The sequence below is a fragment of the Labrus mixtus genome, chromosome 2 (genome assembly GCF_963584025.1).
Source record: "Labrus mixtus chromosome 2, fLabMix1.1, whole genome shotgun sequence".
Classification (NCBI taxonomy): Eukaryota; Metazoa; Chordata; class Actinopteri; order Labriformes; family Labridae; genus Labrus; species Labrus mixtus.
This window is the reverse complement of record NC_083613.1, coordinates 11,442,687-11,454,988: the sequence shown is the minus strand read 5'-3', so window position 1 is coordinate 11,454,988 and position 12,302 is coordinate 11,442,687. Positions and strand designations below refer to the sequence as shown.

The 12,302-nt window shown below is 39.0% G+C and overlaps 1 protein-coding gene across 4 annotated transcripts in view; it reads right to left on the bottom strand.

Annotated features, from left to right (window-relative positions):
* The window catches only part of LOC132984931 (protein Dok-7-like), a 19,876-nt gene extending 7,574 nt beyond the window's left edge, over positions 1-12,302 (bottom strand). For 2 of the 4 annotated variants that reach the window (XM_061051984.1, XM_061052011.1), the window contains exons 1-6: positions 11,427-12,302; positions 11,266-11,311; positions 10,442-10,530; positions 9,792-9,942; positions 6,359-6,559; positions 949-1,068 (exon numbers count right to left, since the gene is read on the bottom strand). In XM_061051984.1, the coding sequence (XP_060907967.1) occupies positions 949-1,068; positions 6,359-6,559; positions 9,792-9,942; positions 10,442-10,530; positions 11,266-11,311; positions 11,427-11,480 (661 nt within the window). In that variant the 5' untranslated portion in view covers positions 11,481-12,302. The remainder of the gene's footprint in view (positions 1-948; positions 1,069-6,358; positions 6,560-9,791; positions 9,943-10,441; positions 10,531-11,265; positions 11,312-11,426) is intronic. The other 2 variants (XM_061052001.1, XM_061051993.1) reach the window with 2 other exon arrangements.

Below are 12,302 nucleotides of genomic sequence, written 5' to 3'. Positions count from 1 at the left end.
CTATGTTGGAACATCAGTATAGTGTAAACCCCTGCCAATTATACACCTAAAGCCTGCTATATATACTTATATGTGTTTGCCAAATGCATGGTGCAGTGGGTCAGGGTGTTTGTGTGTATAGGTGTCAGTGTCAACAATCTAACCCAAGATCTCTGCCTCTGGACTGCAGCAGCTAATGCTAGCATACAGATGCCAAGTTACTTCACTACGCTATGTGAGGTGAGGTGTCAGCTAACATATGCTAACATTGCTTTTCTATGCTAAATATAGCTGCCTCTCACTGCACTTAATGTCTTAGGGTTACAGGGTGCCTCATAGCAGACTGACACAGGTTGGCTGACATTTGAAAAACAAAATTGTAGGTAGGCTGGAGCTTAATTCTAAATGTTTTTATCAGTCTGAATAAACCTGGATCCTGTGATTATGTCTGTACACTTAACAGACTGATGGTATGTCTCTATCTATTCAGAGTTACAGTACTGTTAGATCCTCAATATTTGTCCTGTACAACTATTCTGATTGCAGCTGTCGTTAAACCCCTCTGTCTCGATATTTGCTGCCTCAGAAATGCCTGTGAAATTAGCAGGAAGCTCCAACAGAAAAAAAGTCACACACAAGTCATGACCTCTAATCTACAGGGGGACCTTTGACTTGAGGTATGTGGAGTTTCTGTTAACATGGCGCCTGACACATATGCTAAGCATGCACTTTAAACAGGCTGTAAACCTTTATAACTGAAGTAAAGGTCACAAAACAATGTTGTTTATTTAAGTTCAATGCACTGGGTCTCTTTTGATTATATGTTTATCAAAATAACTTTAATACAAAATTCCCCCCAAAGCACAGATTATGTTCCAGGCGCATTGCGTATGTACAATTTTAAAATGGTTAAATGCATGCATGCGTCTGTTTGTGTCACAGAGTGTGTGTACGTGAGCGTGTCATCACCTGGCAGGGCAGGTCGAAGGCCATGAGGGGCCCTGCTGGGTGTTATGCCCCTGACAATGCAGTCAAATAGGAAATTGATATGTTCTCCTTCAGAACAGGACAAGAAGAAAACACCAGCCCCTTAAAGATGGAAAGAGACAAAGACGGACAATATTATAAGTGAGAGGGAGGCACAATTAATTGAAGGATCACTCAAATAAAGAGAATGGAGTTAAGAAAAAAACAATTTAACAATCACCAAATCCAAGAGAAGAACAAACTGGGGGAAGAAATAAGCTGTTGTGAAAGGTGAAATACGGAGTAAACCCTTTTTTTAAAGGACAAACATTACTCAGGAAGGTTCAGAAGGCTGTTTTTAATTGTTTACTAAAAGGTAAATGGACTTGAGCTTATATAGCGCTTTTCTAGTCTTCTGACTACTAATAGTGCTTTTACACCGAATGTCACACCTACCCATTCACACCCATTCACACACTGATGGCAGAGGTTGCTATGAAGTGAGACCATCAGAAGTAACTAATCCAGGGCACTGGTGGGGCAGTGGATAGTGCGTGCGCCCCACTCAAATAAAGAGAATGGAGTTAAGAAAAAAAATAGTGCGTGGCCATATGGAGGCCATAGTCCTCGAAGCGGGCGGCACAGGATCGTTACACCCGCTCTCTCCCTGATTTCTGACTCTATCCCCTGTCCTATCTCTCCATTAAATCTCATCATCTCCATAAATCTTAAAAAAAAAAAAAAGTAACTAATCCCATTTATACGCAATCATACGCCGCTGACGAAACAGCAGGAGCAATTTGGGTTTAAGTGTCTTGCCCAAGGACACATCGGACATGTTGCTGCAGGAGCTGGGGATCCTACCCTCGACCGTCCGAGTAAGAGACTACGACTCTACCACTGATTCACATTCTAACCATCATACATTATGTGAAAGCAACAAAAACTACACATCAAGTCCGACCTGACTATTTGTATCAATTTGTAACTTAAATAATATAATTTATTCACCAGTTGCTGAAGATGTGTCATTGAGAGATCTTCCTTTCCACCGTAGATGCTATGCTTTAAGATGGTTTTTTTCCAGTGTCAAAAACTCACTGCTTGTAGATTTGAAGGACAGCATTTGGCTGTCAACTTGAAAGGACAGCGTCCTTTTTTACAGCTACCGTACTTGTCACTTAGAAGCAAGAAAAAAAAAAAGCAGTTGACATAATTTGACTCCATTTAGGAAGGCTTATAATGAATGATCTCGTTTATATTTCTAAACAAAATATTTGGCAATATAAGTATCATCTTCTCCAGAACATTAAAGCCACATCATCACACCCAATTGAAGCTGAAGAACTAAGTCTAAAGACTTAACTGTATAACTGGTTAAAAATACTGCTGCTCATTTAGTTCCTAGAATTAGGGAAAGGAGAAATATCTTCCATACTAACCTAAAAAGCCTTTAATGGTCAGGCACTATCATATCTAAAAGCTACCTATAACCAATATTCATTATACGAATAAGAAGAAAGAATATGATGTAGCCATGGAGACTTTCTAATTTTTCGGTGCACTGCAATTTTTGGACCCCAGATTTGTCTTAAAGGCAGGGTTGGTTATTTTCTTCAGATACACTTTTTAAGATTTTGGTTGAAATTGTCTTCAGGTCTTGACAGAAATTAATTATTCATGTGCTCTGATAAAGGAACGAAGAAACATCTGGATCAGTTGTAAGCATGTAAAAACTTCTACCAATGTTTTCCCATAGGTACCGATTTGATGAACCAATCATGCTGTCTCCCTGCTCGTTCTCTACCCCAAGTGTACACTAGCCCACACTCAAAGCGCGTCACCGACTTGGAGTTTATACTGAGAGTCTACTTACAGCTCAATGAGACGTAGTTTCTACACAATGCAAGCAATGAGCTGAGGTCCGCTTCTGCATGTGAGGGGCGTGGCTTTTAAGGGAGCACAAAGGGGAGGGGGTGGTTGTAGACTGAGCAATGAGGGTGTTACTTTCAAAATCATGCTAGTGTTCGAAAATTACCAACCCTGCCTATAATGATTTTTGCTGTAGTGGTTTGTTGGAGCCAAAACAATTTTGGACAAGAAATGCATTAGATGGCTTTTTAGCTCAAGTTTTCGTCAAGTTTTTGTTCGAGTCTAACCTAGGTACTAGTATATTCATTAGACCAAAATTATTAATGAAATAAGGGGGCTACTTAAAAGAACCAGTCTTCTTTTCAATGCGTCCACAAATACAAGCTTAAAAACAAGGTTTAGTGAGCATATTCATTTATACCTGAATATAATGGCTAACATATCAAAACCAGGTTTGTCTGTGTTGGCTTATTTTTCAGCCTCACAGGTTGCTGTTTGCTATTAAATCACAAGAACTTTACACTTGAATCAAGGCTTGTAGTACCAAGACTCTCGAGAAGTAGTTTGGGAGGAAGAGCTTAAGAACTCTTCATCTGTGAAACCCTTATGCTTGAACCTTTACTATTGATGAAGCATTTAGCCAGGGATTGCTCAGGCTTGACTTGCAGCCAATATTAATATTGCTATAGACTTGGGAAGCTTGTTACACATTGATTCCTTTCCTTTGTCCCGTTGACTGCTATTGATATTGTCAGTCCTATTTCTAAAACCATTATATTTATCGGATCCAATTTAAATGGAGTTTCTCTTGCCTCCGTCCCCAAGGACATGCTTATGGTAAAATTATAGGATTATTATGTACATTTTATTTTAAAGAGTGAGCTCTAATTCTGCCCTATATATCTGGTGACATGAGATATTTCTTTGTTTTTTGTTTTGGCAATATATTACTAATAATGATGTGAATAAATAGATAGTATTTTGTACTGTTCAGGAAACTATTTGTCTGTATGTGACTGTGCATACAAAGGCAAAGCTTAACATCCATTGTTATCAAAGCTCAACTAACAACTGTTAAGTAAAGGGCTTTGCACAGCACAAATGTCAAGCAGTGAATGAGTGAGAGACTCTAGCACTGAGCCATAGCCTCCCCAAGTATAAAGGCAATGTGTTCAGACATGTGCTCTTTCCATTGCCAAGTTTATTGCCAAGTTTTTCTTTGCAACAGTTTGTAACCATACCAGTATTTTGGTGTGAATGCCAAATTTAATTAAGTTATACATTTACACCAGTGCGTTCCTACTTTTAAATAAAAAAATGTAAAATAGTAAAATAAACATTTAGCCTTTTGTCAGCCAAACACTAAAATGTTAAATAACATTTTCATAATGTGTAAAAGTAGCTTCTTGTTGTGTTACAGTCTTAAAAGCACCAGTGAAAATGAATTTCTGTGAAAAGGTTTAAATGGACTTAGAGCTAATTATGTCAACTCTTTGAGAATAATCCCTTTTGTCACAGAACAAGTATCCTTTTTTTGTTTCGGTAATTGCAATAACTAAACAAACTAGGTGAACTTGCTCTTTCACAACTATGTAAGGGATTTCAGCAGTTTAGCAACAGATGCTTCTTTCCCTATCTCATACTTTTTTTGGTAACGTGATTATTGTTCCAAAAAAGATTTGTACCTGACTGTAAGCAACAGCAAGTTGTAAATGAAACCTAACAACACAAAATAAATTGACTGCTAAATGCTGATATCACCAAATCCAAGTTAACATGTACAAATATAAACTAATGCTCTACTTTGCACTCATGCCAAGAAGGCCACTTGCCAACTTGTCTCTCACGTTTATGCCTTTGTATTTCATCCACGCAAAGGGAGCCTTTTGCTACCACGACAATGGCTGCATGGTAATATGAAGGTGAAGAAAAGACGAAAACTGTCAAGCTTGTCAAGCCAATTGGATTGGCTTAGTGACCACTACAAGGGGAGGCTGGTATTTATAGATGTTGCTCATCAACACTGAAACCAGAGCCTGTGGGCCTCATGGCTATTCCTAGAAGCTATGAAGCTGTTTAAACGCACATTTACAGACATACTCAGATGACAGTTCTAAAAAAAAAAAAACATTTCCACTTATCCTAATTAAATCAGGGACACAGATGTTATTGGTAAGTCCATCTTTCATCAATGAGCACTTGAAACAAAAAAAGCTAGCTCTCATTCTTCCCATTAATATCAACTGCATATTCAGACAGCCTGTGTCGTACTGTATTTGGCAACCACTCTCGCCCAACCACACAAACCCACCCTCACATACTTACACATACACATCTTTGTTAGGTGGATAGGCACACATCACATATGTTGGGTTATAACAAAGAAAATAATTCTTAAGTAGATACACTTACTCTGTAAACACATGAAATGAAATCACAGGTTTTTTCATTAAGAATACAAAAAATATAAACCCATAAAACACAAATAGCACAAAACGAGATTTAGAGATTTGAATACTCTGCATACAACTCATGAGCAAAACTACTAAGAAAAATACTGCATATTCAAAAGAAGCTCTTTGATCCTAAAGGGCTGACCTCGTAACAGGATGTTGAATTATTTCTCTAGCTCCTTCAAATGTGGAAGACAAATGCATCCTACTTTTCCAGGGCCATGAAGGATCCTTCTAGTGCATCCATTCATTGTGGCCCAATAGAAACGAGATGGTGAACTTTCAAGCGCCGGACAGTTATAATTTTAAATGAAAGTAGGCAGTTTCAATAGTTGAAAAGTTACTATAGGGTAACTGTAGCCAAAACATCCTGAATTTAAAACCAAACTGGTTTGTCCCCAGTGGGACACCCACTGTCCTGTATGTTAATGTTACTTCTCTCTAATCACTAGATGGAGATTTACTCCGAACTGACACAGCCAGTAGTCTATCATGCACTGATCACATCCATCAAGGGACACCTGTCATCCAATCACAGCCCCCCATTCCAGAAATCAGATATACAGCAACCATACTGCTTATTTAAGGGTTGAAAATGGATGGGCTTGTTGGGTTGGCTTGTGACCCACAACTGTGGATAAAAGTTTGGATTATGAGGCAAAAGAGAAAGACTTTACAGCGACACCAAACAATGTGAATGGCCAGTAAGCAGAGACTCTATCAAAGCCTTCCACACTTCCACATGACCTAACACAGCATGATGCTACAGAAATGCACACGAAGAGCAAATGATGGGTTAAGAGTTAAGAGTGGAACAATTTATATCCACTATAATTATTTCATCTACTGTAAATAAGGAAATGACAGATTTTGATATCTAATATCTAAAACGACTCTCTGATCTGTGGTACAATCAGTCCGTTTAGATCGCCCTTTGGGAAAAGAGAGGATTATTAATATAAACATGCTGAAAAGGTGGCAACCCTACCAGTTACCCACAAATAGAAAAAATTTCCCACTAACAACAACAAATCAGAATGTCTGAAATCACTAAGCAGGAAAATATTTTCTTTCTACAAGTTACTTACAGACTCCACAGCGAGTCCCCCCCTCAAACACAAAGCCATTTGGCACAGCCCCATATCGACGTAATGCCGACAACTTCCAGTGGCCAATGATGACAGGTGGCACACCTCTAGTAAGGACCAGTAGGTTGTTGCATAGGTGGAGGGAAGCAGGGCCACTTTCAAGTTTGGTACCTGGCTCCACGGTGACACTGAACCTGTGGACTGATAGACAGAAAGAAAGAGAAGCAGAGAGAATAGAGAGGAGAGTGAAGAGTGTGTGGGTTTCCCATCATGTCACACTGACTCTAAGACAACAGACGAGCATATGACCATTCATTAAAACTGAAAAATAAATCATAGAACAACTAAGGTGACACAAATAAAAATCAACATAGGTCACACACTTACGCATATAAGCATGTGCAGTACATCGTAACTAATGAGTGTGCATATAATAATAAAGACGTCCATCAAGCTTTGTTGACTGCAACATGGCATTACTCAGTTTCTGCAGAGGCACTTTTCTGTAGCCAATAGATTTCCAAATGTATGCAGAATAATGTCACATACACAAAAGCAGAATAAAGTAGTATTTATCACCCCTAAAGTACAAGCAAATGTATACAAGGTTTAAAAAACAAAAAACGATGGTTATAATTAAAGACAAACTTGAATAAATGCAAAATGTATTGGTTTTATGTTGAGATCTTAAAAAGTAAGCTCCCTATACTTTGGCTCAAACTGTGTTACACTGACACTGAGTAACTCTGCAGTCTGGCTTGCACGGTGCTCAGCAAACAATGATGTAACTGAGGGCTACATTGTGTATTGTGTTGGTTCACTGAACCAAAGCATGTGTAGTCTGTAAGTCTTGGTATTTGCACTTTGCAAGATGGGACATTTAGCTGAAAGGGATCCAACATAATGCTGAGGCAAAAGCTTCAAAGAAGCACTGTAGACAAATCATATTGTAGTATGGGAAAGAGAGCTGTAGTCATCTGCAAGAGGAAATCAATTCTTGACTGAGTGCCTGGGGAAAAAAAGTTATCAAAAAGTCCATAAAGTGCTTTTTAAACATGTATTCTTTTTCTGTAGCTTTGTTCTGTCATATGTTTAAAAAAATCTGAGGTGGAAAATGTACCATCTTTTATTAAATAAACCTGATTGGTTCAAAAGTATCAGCAACTTGGGTCGCGGTTTTCATGGAGGTGGTGGGTCCTGAGGCTGAACCAGTTGTGAACCACTGACCTACAGGACTGTATCATCTCCTGAAGAATTGACTAGAGTAATGACAGTTCAAGTGGGACTTTTCATGCAATCTTCATATTATGCAGGGAAAGCCTCTCAAGGAGGGGGAGACAGCAACAATAACTGTTGAGGTGCAGAATTTCTTTTAAACCTTGCTTCAGAACATATTTCACCACCATGGAATTGACTTAACATCTCTCCCTTCAGACATTTAAGCATATAAAACAGGATTACATTTTTCTGTGAGGACCTGATATGCTCTTCTCCTCCCCCTCAGCTAAACACTTTCCACTTAAAAGTAGTGTTGTTCAGCAGATTTTGCAAATAGAAAAAAAACGACAGTAATGAAAAAGTAATGAGATTTTGCTGCTCTCCAAACTTCTCTTCTGAAATATACTGGAAGAAGAGATAAAACTTTAGTAAATGTCCTCTTCCTTCACCCTATTCTCACCCTCCCAAATATTCACTCAATGTTGCAGGGTTAATGTTGTGCAGCTTTTTAAGGCAATTTGGCATTCTAGCTTCTTTTAGTACATTCTGTAACAAACAAAAAACTATATTATTGAACTTCTAAAAAATAGCATCTGCTTCAAATATCTATAAATTTATATATAAATATCTAAAATCTATCAACATACACTTGCACAGTCAGTAACGCTCTTCACTAACAAATTCCTATATTTTTCGATTTGATATCAAACATTGGCTTTAAAAAGTATAGAATAGCAGTTCAGTGTGTGAAAACAGATAGAAAAAAACAACAAGCCACTTTAAAGGAGGAAACAATTAGAAAGTGATACTGTAACATGAAACTTCCAAATGTGTGATCTCTGGTTTAGATTACTTTTCAGCCTTACATTTACCTGGAGGTCCTTTCACAAAATGTCACATGCTTTGCTTTCTTTGAAAAACAGTCGTACATAGTTTTAGTCAAGGATTTGTAAGTATCTGAAATCATATTGCATTCCAAAATGTTTGAAAAAGTTGAATCTCTCAAGTAAGATTTATGAAGGGCTTTTGAGGTTCAATAAAGGATAAGTAAGGGAAATATCAATTTAGTATCTATAAAAGCAGATAGTACTTTTTTTTGTTAAATGCACAGAAATAAAGAGGCAGTGCAAGTGCAAGAGCTCCTTGAGTCCTAAATAGTTAATAGTAATAGTTGTAGAGTTCATTTATAACCTGAGACCAAAGGTTATAAAATGAATCCCAAAAAAGTGTTTAATGATTCTGCCACAAAGACATATGATGGCTCTAGTGTTAAAAGGAATGGCTAGAAGGGACGACTATGCTCTTGCTCCTTAGAGGGTCAATAATCAGAGTGGGTATATTGTTGTTCCTTATTGATTCCAGTGGCAGAGTATTGTTTGAATCCAAGACATGAACGTTGGGCAAATTCCAAATTTGTATATAATATAGATAATAAAAGATGTCTGTATAATTCAGTTAAAAGCTTTTTGTGTATCCAATGAAATTACCGTCTCTGGGATCTGGGAAGAGTGCATAGAATTGATTACATATAAGAGAGTGTAGAATGGGAACAGACTGCCAACCTCTTTTTGTACAATGGATATATGAATGAAGACTAAGTGGCATGTGCTTTAAAATATTTAAGAATTGCTGTTGTGTCTTTTTTTGAAGGGATCGATGTATTTACAATAGCCTGGAACCATCAATTTGATTGCCTGTTAAACATTGCCTGCAGATAATGACTCCTCTAGCATGGCTTTATTCTCGTCACCCATCATGCCCAAGATTACATTCTCAACAATCAAACACAAGTTTAGATTTATTTGGGGGATTTTTGTGCCTTTATTGAAGAGTCAGGACAGTGGCTATAGTTGTAAATAGCGGTGAGAGAGAGAGAGGGGAAAACAAGCAGAAAACGACCCACAGATTGAATTCAAAGTTGAGCTGCCCGCTCCGAGGGCTGGTTCAAAAATATCGATTCATCAATGCATTGCAACAAGTATTTTCCCAGTTCAATATCAATTCAAAATAATCGATTTGGAATCGAATCATGACCCAAATAATTGAAATCTAATTTAATTGTGATGTTGTGGATAAAACCCAGCTCTACAGAGGACTATAGCATCTGTGGGGCGTGCAAACTAACCACTCGACCACCTCCCCCCTTGCAAACTGTTTTACACATCACATACCTAAAAAGGGCCGAGTGATGTCCTCACAAGACTAAATCACTGACCTTCTCCCAGGCTGTAGCAAACCCGGGAATCCCAGGCCAGCAGGGCATCTCGGCTGCTGAAGCCCAGGACCAGCGTGTGTGCCAGGCAGATGATTGAGAGGGTGTAGGATACTCCATCATACCCAGTCCCTGGTTCCACGCCACAAATTCCCTAAATGGTCAGAGAAATGTTCAATAAGAATTGTATTTTAAAACAGTTGTTTTTACTCTGTATTCTGTTTGTTATGACAAAAATAAAGCAGACATCACATTTCAACATTTGTGTCAGGATGCCACTCGTATGTAAGCCTACAGTGGTCGAGAATTAAAGCTGAAATTTGATGTAACTTTTAATACTTTATGTTCCAAATGAGTTTATAATATAACAATGTTATCCCTCCTACCTCTAGCAAATAGAAACAGACAGACCTCCTCTGCCTCTTAGGGCCTCAAACCCTGTAAGTGCAAATGGTATTTCATATCTTTCTTGTTCTGTTCTCTCTCCTGCTTTTGTGTGTTCAATATATTTTTTCTAACAATGTTTTGAAAAAAGCTACTGTGACCATGAATGTGGTGGAACCTGATGTTGTAATTAAACTGCCACCAGTGCTGTCCCCTGGACTTAAAATAATGACAAGAGGGCCTTTGGTTTTTGCTGCAGCTGAACTTACCTCCAGGGTCACATTGAGCCTCTCCTTGTTGCAGCTGCCTTTCTCCCTCCCTTTCTTCTTCTCTTTGTAAACCAGCAGATAGAGACAGTCTGGTGCAGACACAGAGAATGACTTTTTTTTTTTTTTTTTTTTTTTTTAAATGCTATCAGCTCTGATTTCATACTGATTAATAGCAGAACACAGATCACAATGTTTCATAGCGAAACTGACAAAACAAACAATGCACTGCTTTAGAGGCACAGCTGCTGATGACCAACACAAAATTCACATATATGCACAAACATATCCTATTAAAAGATATGATCGCCTCCATTAGTTCCACCATTTGGCCAGTGTCTAGAGTTTCTTAAGGAAGACAGTGGAAGTTTAGCCTTATCCATGGAGAGTCCTTACAACTAGTAAAAACAATGTTATAGTTTTGAGGCTTTATTTTTAAAGAAACATCTGTAGGCCTATGGCTTTAAAAAAAAATACAACCTTTGATCTTTGACTCAATCCATCTTATTGATATCCAGTCTCTTAATACAAATGTATAAAGAGTCAAATATTATTCATTTTTATTTTATGGTCAAACAAAAAATAAAATCACTAGATGAATTCTGCTGCTGTGTCGAGTGGGCTAATGTTGCGTCTTAAAGTGGTGCACAGCAAGAAGATCATTTCACAAGTTAGGCTACGTTTATTTCAACTCCAAAGAAAAGGTCTGGTCAATGCTGAATGACACAGAGGAAGAAACGCACAGGCTAGTAGTGTCGCCGCGAAGCTGGCACCATTTGAGAGGGATATGTCTACCAGCTAAAAGTGAAAACTATAGTCCTACATACCTGCGACTGGAGAGGGTTTCCGAAGAACGACCCACCGAGTCTTCCACTGTGGAGAAGTTTGCAAAAATATCAGTCAATGACAGAAGCGCATTCCTGTTGGACCTAACGTTTGTAAATGTGTTTTGAGACTAAAAATCGAGAGGACTATTAAATAAATGAACCTTTTTTCCTTCTCTAAACTTGACTTGTCCCTCCGCGACAACTGAATCCGTCATCTTCTGTCATGGTTCCGAGCAGCTGCGTGTCTGCGTGAGTGAGTGTGTGTGTGTGTGTGTGTGTGTGTGTGTGTGTGTGTGTGTGTGTGTGAGAGAGAGAGTGAGTGTGTGAGTGAGAGTGTGTGTGTGTGTGTGAGTGTGTGAGTGAGAGTGTGTGTGTGTGTGTGTGAGAGAGTGTGAGAGAGAGTGTGTGTGTGTGTGTGTGTGTGTGTGTGTGTGTGTGTGTGTGAGTGTGTGTGTGTGTGTGAGAGAGAGTGAGTGTGTGAGTGAGAGTGTGTGTGTGTGTGTGAGTGTGTGAGTGAGAGTGTGTGTGTGTGTGTGAGAGAGTGTGAGAGAGAGAGTGTGTGTGTGTGTGTGTGTGTGTGTGTGTGTGTGTGTGTGTGTGTGTGTGTGTGTGTGAGAGTGTGAGAGAGAGTGTGTGTGTGTGTGTGTGTGTGTGTGTGTGAGAGAGTGTGAGAGAGAGAGAGTGTGTGTGTGTGTGTGTGTGTGTGTGTGTGTGTGTGTGTGTGTGTGAGTGAGAGTGTGTGTGTGTGTGTGTGAGTGTGTGTGTGAGAGAGTGAGTGTGTGAGAGAGTGTGTGAGTGAGTGTGTGTGTGTGTGTGTGTGTGTGTGTGTGTGAGAGAGTGAGAGTGTGTGTGTGTGTGTGTGTGTGTGTGTGTGTGTGAGAGAGAGTGAGTGTGTGTGTGTGTGTGTGTGAGAGAGTGAGAGTGTGTGTGTGTGTGTGTGTGTGTGTGTGTGTGTGAGAGAGTGTGTGTGTGTGTGTGAGAGAGTGAGTGTGTGTGTGTGTGTGAGAGTGAGTGTGTGTGTGTGTGTGTGTGAGAGA